The sequence below is a fragment of the Nipponia nippon genome, unplaced genomic scaffold (assembly GCF_047370975.1).
Source record: "Nipponia nippon isolate SJK-2023a ecotype South Korea unplaced genomic scaffold, ASM4737097v1 scaffold_1, whole genome shotgun sequence".
NCBI lineage: Eukaryota > Metazoa > Chordata > Aves > Pelecaniformes > Threskiornithidae > Nipponia > Nipponia nippon.
Window position 1 is genome coordinate 45,972,808 of NW_028262290.1, and position 12,410 is coordinate 45,985,217.

At 37.5% G+C, this 12,410-nt stretch overlaps 1 protein-coding gene across 1 annotated transcript in view; it reads right to left on the bottom strand.

The window, feature by feature from the left end:
• Positions 1-2,007: 2,007 nt before the first annotated feature.
• Positions 2,008-12,410, bottom strand: part of UBE2V2 (ubiquitin conjugating enzyme E2 V2) — a 29,815-nt gene continuing 19,412 nt past the window's right edge. The window contains exons 3-4 of the mRNA XM_087753652.1: positions 9,866-9,991; positions 2,008-2,876 (exon numbers count right to left, since the gene is read on the bottom strand). Of these exons, the coding sequence (XP_087609778.1) occupies positions 2,730-2,876; positions 9,866-9,991 (273 nt within the window). The 3' untranslated portion in view covers positions 2,008-2,729. The remainder of the gene's footprint in view (positions 2,877-9,865; positions 9,992-12,410) is intronic.

Consider the following 12,410-nt stretch of genomic DNA (forward strand, 5'->3'; position numbering starts at 1 on the left):
TGGTGCTCTACTTCGCAAGATGCACAAATACAGTTTTGAGAAGAAACAGCAGCAAATTCAAATCTTGCCAAAATATAACACAAATTAAATACTTATAAGAGGAAAATTAAAATTCTGGCATCTCAGTAGGTTACCTAAGAGAAACCACAAGAACACGAGGAAACAAATTACTAAGTAAACACTGATCAGACATGAATACATGTAAAACAACCTAACCTTTCTGGGGGTGAGTAAGCAGCAGTGCTTCAAAATCTTCTGCAGGTAATAAAGGAGTTTCGGGGAGGCTCTCGACTTTATGTAGTAGTGAAAGACATTTTAAAATTTCCTAGTTAATTACACTTAAGACTTCTTCCAGTGTGAGCAAAATGAAAAACCGACACACTTAAAATAACTGCAGGAATATTTTTTACAGTCATCCTGTATATTACATACCCTGGTGTCAGAAATCGGGTCCCTCCACCACTTTTTTTTCTTTTGCAAAATGTATCTGCTTACAGCTGGATATGCAGATTTTCACAGATACAAATGGTCAGAGTACAGACAAGGAGCAAGAGCTGTTGCAGGATCAACTTGCACCACATACAACCAAGTGAACAACCAGCCCTTTGTCACCCTCTGTGAGTAAGTCAGTCTCTTCAATTATGTTACCAACCATTTAATAGTCTATGAGTGTTTCTCATTCTCTCAACAGTTTATGCTGACATTTTCCACAAAATTCATTTCTCAGAACTGTACAGTTCCATTATTTTAATTGATTAAATATAGATTAGCAGTGTTAGTGTAAGAAAAAAGATTTAATGGCATCAAAATCATTCAAATTAAATCAAGTAAGAAAATGTTGCAATGCACTTCAGCCAAACCATCACAAATGATATGTTATATAAATACAGACACGAGGTAGCTGGCAGCTACAAATCCACCAATTCTGGAAGTGCCCGATTTGTCTAAAAAGCATAAACTGACAAATACTAATTAAACCTTTCCATTAAAAAAAAAGAACACCTAGTTTATTGCTTTTAAAGGTTCATTCTTACATCAGAAATAGGCAAAGGCATATCAAAGAAAGTTACCTGGCTGTCGATGGCTTTTGATTATACTCATTTTTTTCAAAAGAACCATGAAATAAAATTTTGAATGCAAATAGCTGACTCGCTCCCAATGTTACAGGCTCTCACCAAAATGAACAAAGGCTTGCATTTTCCAAGAGGGGGAATGGGGAAAGAAGGTATAATTTCCAAAAGGATACCATTGACTACTTTCTTATGAGAAATCAGTAACAGAACTAAAACCAGTGTCCCCACCAGACAGAATACAGAAAAAAACAGACCAACAACTGCAGGAGAGGCAGAAAGCACTCTAGCTACGAAGGCAGCACTGTCATGGCATATGATACATGGAATGGAGATGGAAATATGATCATCTGCATTACAGGTGTAATTTTTATTAAAGCTTCATGAAGTTCCTTTTTTGTGTTTCAGAAAAGGCAAAAGTGGAACAAACAGGAAAAAAAAAAAGGCAAGAAACATAAAAGAGGAAAAGATGCAAGAAAGCAAGATCAAGGCAGCAACTGCAAAGGCAAGACAAAGGGCTGAGAAGTAGGACAGACTTCAGCAATATGGTCTGAAAACCGCTCAGAGGTCAAGTAAGCAAAGTGAAAGTTATGCTCATTTCTCAAAAGAATCTGGAGGGGAGGTGAAGGGGAGGTGGGTAGGTGAGGCTTTTTTGTTTCTATTTTGCAGTTGTCTTTGGGGGTTGTTTGGGTTTTTTAAACATATATATGTACACACAGTGCAAGCTTGTCTAAAGAAGTGGTACTATAGATGACAGAACTGACTCCCCTGCAACAAACGGAACACCTTGACCTCTCAAGTAAACTAAGCATACAAAAGTGGTAAGAATAAAAGGTGCACGTAAAACCAGCAGCAGTATCATGTTTGGCCTTCCACTACTTCTGCAAGTTACTGTACATATATTACATCACTATTATAGAAATGGCACAGCCTCAGACACTTTCCACATTTTATTTACATTTTAAGACTAACTTTAATCTCAATCACATATCCATACATTTCCTTTGTTTCACTAAAACTTAAATGCATGGTTTATTAGAACAAAGACTGTAAACAAATATTTGCCATGTCCGATACATGTAACACACAGGAGCTGCTTAACAGAAATTAATCCCCCCATTTTATAAATACAGGTATCAAAACAATCCTGAACATACTTTGTGACACTACTAGTAGTCGGCACCCACACCCTTGCAAAATTAAACAAGATGAGCAACGGTATTCACTGTACCTGCTACTTTAAAACAAATTTAACTGCAGCTCTTTTACTAAGCAAGATGGATAAAGCATGCCATTTATATTTTGCCTTCTCAAGAGATTATTTTCAGAAACATATATTATTCCACAGCAATCTGACACTTTCTGTCATGCTTTCATCTTGTAAAACCTGAATTCCAATTTTTAGGCTATTTCAGGCTTATGCTTAAATGACAGTGCCTCGATAAGAGAAAAAAAATAATTGTGCTGCCTTTTTCTCCCATAGTGCCTGAAAACATATTGGGCATACATATAATATATATATTCTTACAAATGTCCAGGTCATGTATACCAGCTGAAATTCTTTTAATGTGTGGGTGTTTGCATTGTGAGATTTAATCAAGACATTAACATGAGTAGAAGGTTGTTGTTTTAAGACAGAAGTTTGAGAATCAGCTAAAATTAATTGTTGTAAGTTTGTCCCTCTGGAGGTTGTGGAAGCTTCATATTTTCTTTGGACATCATTAGACGTCTTAGCTCTTGAAGTACAACTTTAATGCTATAAGAATTTTGCCATTTTGCTAACACTGGTATGCTCCGTGCATCCACCTGGAAAAAGAAGAGGGAGTTATAAGTTACAATGAAATACAAAATCTCTACATAAATAACTGCTATTGACCTAATTGTTCTAAGAAAGAGTCTAAGCAGTCCCTGACACTTTCTCTGTGGCATAAAAGTCCCTGTGTTCATAAAATATTTTAAGCAAAACAATCATATACTTACACACAGATACAGATTCTGCAATAAAATCCACGCAGGTGGACCCTTCCATCTGTGTTGATACTAATATTAGTGAGAAGGAAAGGGCAGGGGTGGGGGGGTAGATCAGCGAGCCATTCACTGCAAAACTGGAGCCATATCTCATAAAACGTATTAATTTCTTTCAAATTACCCCCCAAAAAGAAAAAAGTAATCACCTTCGTTATGCCCATACATACACTTGGGGTTTCCTCAGTTCTTTAAACGAACCTGCCACACAAGAGTCCGTAGAATACCTTTTTAAAGGAAAATTTCCCTTGTTTTTCCCTTGCTACAAGTATTGTTAGCGATTTATTTCACATCGATATTACGTGATGCTTCTGATACATCAAGAGTCACTACGTATACTAAGAAATGGCTTGAAATATTGGAATAACTGACTCATAATGTTTGGACATCTCTTAGTGCTTTGCATACTTCTTACACTAAGTCATCTTATGGAGCCGTGAAGATTACTGTACATCACTTACCAATTTGAATATGAACTGAAAGGAAAGGACATGGGACTTCTCCTATGCGTTTATAAAACCTGTGGGACAATTTACACAATTATATTATAACAGGGAGGTTTCCATAGGAAAGTCAGCAATTGAAAGTCAGCTTGGGAATTGATTTGGCAGCAGGTAAGTCCTGGCCACCCAGGCCCTGCAAAGAGGAACTTAAGACAGAGGGGCCTACAGCTGTGCAACTGCAATGCAGACCCATAGGCAGGAACAGGGCTATTGCACACTACTGAATTTCACTGGTGGAGTAGCACAGGCAGCCCACATGGCTATAAAAGTGCTGGAAACTACTGCTTTATGATTTAGGCAGCATAAAACATCAAGAAGTTTCTTATCCCATCTTAATTAGGGCAAACTGAAAGAAAAAAACAACACTGGAATCAGAAACAAGAACGTTAACACAGACGTTTTATTTCTAGATTGTTCGAAGTGAGGCTGTCTATTTTCAGAACACCAGATGAGACTAAACTTTTCTGTAGGAGGAAACAAAGGCCAAGGTTTAATAACATGCTGGTTTGGGCAGCAATACTAACCCAAGAAACTTCTGCTCCCTCTCACTAGGCACTTGGTTCCTTTAACAGTGCTACTGCCTATCAGCTCAGGTGAACCATGAAATGCATGTGGAGCTACTTTCTGACCTGAACTGACAGAACCCACACAGTTTAAAAAAAACCAAACACCTTGGAAAGAAGTGCCTAAGCAGGATCCTTGATCCAGTTCACAGCACTATACACATTTCTCCTCACACTAGGTTCTGCTCAGAGCTGGGAACCCCTTAAAGTCAGCAGAGCTGCCAAAGACAGCACACCATCAAACCACAGTATAGAAGGCAGTCAGATTACTCAATAATTATTGCAAACATCAATACCTTAGGAAGAAAAAGAGCATCAAAAGGAAAGCTCCATTATGCAGCAAGATCATGCCAGTTTAAAATATGCATGCATTTATGAGCTAATACAGAAAGGTTTTGAAAGTAACCCTGGTCAGACCATCACTGTAGTTCCTGGACTACTACTACTTTTTTAAAGGGGTATTTGGTTTAATGTGGTAGATAAAAGAGGCAATATCAGAGCAGAATAATCTTCACAACTGGAAAACAGGTTCTCATTTCTTAAAAAGCAGACTATTAGACAAAGCCACCAGTGAGTAAAAGGGAAATTCTTATAAGAGATCACCTGTGTTATCTATCAAGCAGCAGCTTAAGTAAGGCATCATTTAGCCTGAATCTTTGTTCTGAGGTACCAAGCTCTTACAGATCTCTTCCTCTCTAATCCTTCTAGATAAGATTAAAGAAGGACACTCCAGAGTTTCTATCCAACAAGCTGGACCCAGCAAACTAGGAACAACATGAATTCATTTCAAAAGTTAGAATAGTGAATATCACACTATTCAAAACTGTTCTCCATATAGAAAATGCCATGAGAAATGCATGAGACCACCATTTTTCCTCATGGGGTCCTACAGAAAGAAGAAAAACTTCATGGTGGTTAAGTATCATGGTAACAGAAGAAACAAGGGCTCAGATCTTATGTTCACTTCGCATATAGCTGCAGATGCTTAAGAACTTATTTCCCCCCCTCTTGCACACAGACATGCTTATTAACATTTGTTAATACTTCTCTGCAGCTAACCTGACATCCTCTTCAACTTAGCAAAACGGAACAAAATGTGAGAGTACTCCCTGAATGCTTTGGTATAAGTCCTTTGGCAGACTAGTAGTTTAAAAAAATCTCCATGTTAGTCTGACTGACAATACTTTCTACTAAAGTAGCTGAGGAGAGATCACATTACATGTCACTGACCTGCCAAAAAAAAAAAAAAAAAAAAATCAATAATCTCCCTGAGAAAAGTAGGGGGAAAGATGCCACAGTAAACAACTACCAAGGACCAGGTATTATAGAATCACAGAACCATAGAATCATTAAGGTTGGAAAGGACCTCTGAGATCATCAAGTCCAACCATTAACCTAACTGCCTGGTCCACCTCTACACCATGTCCCTAAGCACCACATCCACATGTTTTTTTGAGTACTTCCAGGGACTGTGATTGCACCACTTCCCTGGGCAGTCTGTTCCAATTAGTTGTAACAGAAGATTCCCAAGCAGGAAAGACATGCACTTGGGGGTGGAAGCCCATGTGATAATAAACTGATTTAGAAGACCACTGGTAAACCAACATGGATAAGAAGGAAAAGGTAGGTTTAGATTTCATTAGGTTTGAGAAAGAAAACTAATATAATTATCTGTTCAGATAAAGACTGGGTTAGCAAAAAATAGCCGGAAAGGCAGTTGCTCTAGGACTCCCCAGACGAATGTCTTCAGCCTGGCAATTCTGCTTTCATATCATCTTCCTTTTCCTCGCTTCTCCTCAACTGTGCCTTTGTAGGCTCTCTCAAGTCTGGAGATCTGCCTCAATTACCGCACACAGCGGTCAGTCACCAGTGCTGTTCAAACAATGCAATTCTACATACACTGGCTGTACTGGAATACGAGACCTGATCACTTACAAGTAAGCTCCTCCAGCTTTTCTTTCTTGGCTGGGAATTTGTAGCAACAAACTCACAGACTGTAAACCCTGTTTTCACAATGTTATGGATGTTTTCTGAGTAAAGACTGCTAAGCATGACATTTTCGTTGCTGTTTATCTCAAGTCTCTTTTCTGCAAGTCACGAAGTTTTTTCATGACATCTTGCAGCAGTAAAGATTTTGGGTCAGGTTCTGTTTTCTGTGTTGCAGAATTTATTTCCAAGTTAGTGCACAATAAATTCACTTTATGAAGAACAATGATAAGATACTTGGAAGAATGACGCAAACTATGTTCAAATCATGCAAAGGCATTAGGTAATATTCAAGTACACAGCCTGGGACACAGAAGGAGAAATTTCAAGATCATATAAAAGCTAATAAAGCTGAAAACAGCAACCTGAAGACTATTTTATTCTGGCGGTACACCATTGTAAATCTTTAAAAAATAGCAAGAGAATCAACCTGTATAATGCATATTTTTTTCTAAACAATTGAAATTAAAACAAATAATTTTAACAATGTTACAAAGTATTCAGTGTTTATAAAGTTCCCAATATCTAACTTTATAAGCAGTGAACTGCTTAGTCTACAATAAAAATACTCAAAGCAGTAACTGGACAACAGTTTACAGATTTATAGCTGACAGAGTCCCAAGTGAGTTTAAAGGAAACAAATATTTCCAACTGTAGATGGTATTTAAATGAACAGAAGTGATTGCAAATCCTGTAAGACAGACTGCTGATGAGCAGCCTCACAGATGCGAAAATCAGACATCCTCAAAAGACCATGGGAAAATAAATAGCACATCAGAATGCAACTTGTGTTTCATCAATACAGGACACACAAGTCTCCCAGAGAAAAGAGCCTGCAGCATTAAGAATGATAATTTAAAACCAATTTTACTACAGTGATGCCATTAGCACATAAAGGCATTTTGTCCAGCCCTACATAAATACTTGCAACTAGCTTTTTCTGACCTTAGTACCTTAATTCTGTATACAAACACAGTAGCTCCACAGGCAAATTGAAAAGCAAAAAAACACAAAAGCTTGCAGATAAGAAAAGGAATGCAATTTAGCAGGGTGATTCAGACCACTAAAGTTTAGTCTTTTGAGATAAAATACTCCTGAAGTAGCCCTCTCTTTTCCTGCACTAAATTTATCAAACAGCGATCTCTAGCATCCCTGAAGATATGCTGCTGATGGAAAAGTTATTTACAAGCAAAACTCCTCTCTCAGAATAATCAAACAAAAAGTCAATAAACTTCTAACTGTCGGTACAGATAAATCATTACACGTGCACTTTTCATGCAAAGCATAAAGAGACTTGTAAGTCAAGAAGGTTGAGAACCACTGCCAACAAGGCAGTTTGGAGATTAGCTTCCTTAGACCACCATTAACTCTAGCATATATTCATCTCCCCCCTCCACCATTCACACTCCAACTCAACAGAAATTATCACCCTTTAAACTCATGCTGGGGGCTCTACTTTTCCTCAGGTGTTAACTGGCACACACCTCCTATAAAGTGTTCCTTAACAACATTACAAATGTTTCGAGTAGTACGATAATACTGCTATGAGATAAAATTTCAGTTGCTGTTTATCTCAGGTCTCTTTTCAGCAAGTCACCAACTTTTTCAACTTTAAGCAATGTGATCAAAAGCTGCCTGTCAAAAAAACAGGGTGCAGAAGCATGGATAGTAGAGCTTGTCTGAAGACGAAACCCTGTCAATTCATTCAACGAATGCAGCAAATTGCTTTTGATCTATTATATGAAAGACGATCAGAAAGTGAGAGAGCAGCTTGGAAGAAACATGAAGGAACTAAAATAGGAAGCAGCAACGTGAACTGTTCCAGGGATGCTGAAGGTGCCTCCAGTTTATCTGACACATTTGGCACAACTCTAGCGAACACAACGGCAAAATAAGCTAAAATGCAAGATACCGGGACAATGGGCACGTTAAAACTTACGTAATAAATGAGTTTTTAAATTCATTAGTTATGAAAACTATTTTCATTGAAAATATTATCTAGTCCTATTTAAATCCATTATAAAAATAAGTTATGCGTTTGCATGGCAAATCCTTCATAAGATATAGTAGTTTATAGAACTGCTGGGGAAAAACTGAATTAAGGTTTTCTATAAGCTTATAAACTTATTAAAATCAAATTTTCCTGAAGCGATGACTGGATTTTAACAGTGCATTTAAAACTACCTGGTGGATTTCCTGTTACAGTATTCACCCCATTACTCAGCAAGCTGAGGGAGCGTAGACTTCTCCAGACAAAAGCTCAAGCCAACTGACTCGGTAAACACGAGCCTTCAGGCTCTGCAGGTCTGCGATTCTGCTTCCAGAAACCAACACCTATACTCTCAGGCATGCACAGATCAAGCAGCGAGGGCATACTTCTTTACTGATTCAGAATAATACACATTACTAGGGCGAGATATGAAAATAATATTATAAACATATCAAAAGCCCTGCTGCATTCCAGACTAGCAGCATTTGCTAGTCACCACCTCTTAATAAACATATATACTTAGGCCACAAGCCACAGTTGTGATGAAGGGCAACACCTGGTTTGTAGATAGCAATTTTAGAAAGATGTTCAGGCACAGTAAAGTTGTTGGCTGCGCAAGAAGTACTTTCAAATTAATTTGAGATTATTTCTGAAGTGTTAGCGCACTGGCTTCGGATGACCGAACAGTACACTATGCTACCACCTACAACAGCTCAAATGAACCCCTAAGAATCTCTCCCTCCTCTACAGTCATTGAGATACTTAAGCTTCACATTACAGTACTGTTAATCACACAAATGCAAGTCCATCTTTCTTTTAAATCTTGCAAATTATTTAAAATCCAAAGATGCTCTCTGACTCACCTCTATTACCTTAACCCAATTACTTTGCATTCACTGGAGACAAACATACACAGACAAGTGTGATATCTTATTGTGCTTCCTGCTGATATACACACAACCACTGCAAATGCAAGACAGCTCACATCTCTTTTCACTGAGCAACAGGGTACCTCAGAGTTATTCACAGGACTAAAGTACCTAGTGAATAATGGAGTAACAAACTTGCTCAAGCTGCTGCCATTGCTCATGTACGTGAACTCAGCCCATCCTAAGTGCGGGATCAGTGAAAGTAATTTATTGCAAATTGATCTTTAAAATGGAAAGTGATTACCATCTATATCAAAAGACCTTAAGACTGAAGTTCAGAATCACCTTGGACTTGAATAAGCCCATTATAAAGAAAATAAGAGTTTAAATACATTGGTTCATTATATGTGAGTTACTACATCCAGAGTGAGACTCATCAGGAATAACCTCCATTTTTAATCAACGGAAACATCAGGTAAAGTTTGTAGTACTCCTGTTACAATATGAATCTAATCCCCTTTTGTAAGGGTATTACAAGGGAAATACCTACACATGGCTTAAACACTTATTTTTTTCTTTTCAAAACTAAAATCTTCAGCTTCATTTAAAAGAAATGAATATTTCAATACTATAAATAATGCTCATCTCATTGATAAGTGACTAAGAACCACTAACATACTGTAAATAACTACAGATCTGAAGTAGTAGGCAACCAAAATTTGATTTAAACCAAGTACTTATATTGTAAAATTTAAATAAGAAAGCTATGTCCAACATGCATATTCTTCACCTGGGTTTTTCACAGAAATAATTTATAGTACAGATTAACAACATGGTTGATCTTACCATTTCAACTTACCATTCCATTGGAATTATTTATTCCATTCATATTAATTTTAGTTACAAATCTAACTGTAGGAGGTGCTTCTGGATATTTAGGTCCACACTCTACTTTCAGACTGTATATTCTGTTTTCATAGTTTGTCTAGAAAGCAAAAAAACAGACTAATGCATCTTACTGAAAGCTGAATATTAATTAAAAAAACAAAGCAAAGGCAAGAGGAATAAAGATGAAGAAATATGAAATAGTTATAAATCTGTTAATATTAAGTACCAGTTGATAGTCTTGGATTACTGATTGATATTCCACTGTTTTGGTTAAATTGATTACTTGATGAATATGTATAAATTACACTACTTATTGACTGTACCATACAAAAGTATTAACAGAATACAGTTCTTTTTTTAATGCACATTTACTCTTATCCCTTCTACCCGCCTGCATTCCCAAAATGACTTTGGCACAGTAGGGGGTTGAGAGAAAATCAATAATCTTTAGGAAAATTACCACTTTCCCCTGTAAAAAAAAAAAAAAATCTAACACTGCAAAAAAAATCGGAAGTGCGGAAAGACAAAGATGCCAACAACCCAACAGTTAAGGCACAACCAAGAACAAGGTGAAAATAGTATTTGCAAAAAACATATTCTAAAAGTAATTAACACTCCAGAAAATATCTAAGACTTCCATAGCTGAGGATTGCTTGGTTTACTAGAGGATTTATAAACTTTGGACAGCAAAGTGACAGCTAGTTTGCAGAAGACGTCACTCCGAAGTTACCATGGAACAGATCATTCTAAGTACAAATGTATCTTGAGATGGTCCAATTAGAGATTAATATGGTTCTATCTTTTTTTTAATCTTGTCAAGTAGGCCATGCATAATAAAAAGTGTCAGTGGCTCTGCTGGTCACCGATGAACATGCCTCTGCGCTCCAAAAGGAAAATAAGTCCCAGTTTCTACATCTGTCTTTCCACTGGCACAACAGATACAGCTAACACGAACCCAAAGCAGTAACATGCCTCTGAACTTTCCAGAAGTACCATCTTTAAGCTGTTCTGCATCAGCCAGCTGTCACTTTCTCCAAGCAGAAGTATCAACCACGCAGTCAAGTTATCAAATGACAGTCTACTCTGCGGTCAATTAAAAGGCAGAGTGGAAATCAGACTACTGAAGCACCCTAACAGTGTCCTACAGTTCAGAGAAGCCACAGAGACCGAGCAGCAAGTGGGTCAGAAAGAAACAAGGCAAAGCAGGACATCCTTTGTTAGAAAAAAGGTTTTCTATTATTCGTTCCCATTAAAAGCTAAAGGCCCAATAAAAGTAATCTTGTCCTGCTACAGGTAACATAGCTGCTACCACAGCAAGAAAACACAGTAACAAAATTTCTCATTATTCACTTAGATAAAACAATTTACTTCTCCAGAGTGGGATGCTGTCAGTTATAGTGGAAATAGGCCAAAACGTATGCACACTGCTCACCACTCTGAAAAATCCTAAGAACGGCACTCATTCTCATTCCCTTATTCCCTTACTCCTATTCAGGTGGCTTCTCAATTTTGCTCAGTGTTTCAAGTCACTGTTTTACTGCAAGCCAAGCATCCCTGGCTAGGTCCCCAAAAAGCCTAAAAAAAACCCCCATTTTTTCAGAGTCAGAAAAATGTTTCCTTTAATCCAAAACAAATCTTCCCCTCCCCCCTCCATTTTGGTTCACCCTTCAAATGAAGCAACAAAAAACAATTTATAAGCAATTTTTGCACAGCTCTAGAGAAGCTACGTAAGTGAAGAAATTCATGATGTGGACAGTATTAGCAAGTTTCTCTGCTTTCTGCCTAACTGCACACTGTCTACCTAACTCAACCAATTCAAAAAACACTCATCATCTACAAACTCTGAAACTGGATATGCAATTCTTCTCATCAAAGTAGCACCACTGGCTTCGCAGCTGGTGGCTTTTACTTTCTACAGTCACCAGGTACTGCAAGTCATTCTATCAGCAAGACTGCATGTCCACGAAATGGCCTAAAAATATTACTTGTATGCATTCTTTCATGAAGAAAATAAAATGACAGCAATATAAATTGACCAGAACTAAAAGTGCATCCCAGGTTGGTTTTTTTTATTTTTTAAAACATATGGGCTCCTACATAATAATCATTCCCTTCAAAGATGTCTTAGGAGTCTACCTTAGGTTGAACCAGAAACCAGTCACAGGCAGTTCTGGAGGCTGTCTGGAGAGTCAGGGAGACACTACTTTAGTTACCTCCAATTTGCAAGTTCTTTTCAAAACCTGTAAGACTACAAACTTTCTTCAAAATGTATTCAAAACACTGTGATTCCACAGAAGCTAGTATCCAAAGTATACCATCATCACACTTCTATTTTAAATTGGTTCTCTCTCAAATGCATCCAAATCTTAGGAGCTCAGCAAAATCATACAGATGTTCAAAACAGTCTGCTGCAAGTTACGACTAACTGACTTCCAAAAGGAGCTTGAATTACACTGAATCTAACTCTGGAACTCTGTTACTCTGGAAGACATTATCTTCACCGAGGCAATTTCTGA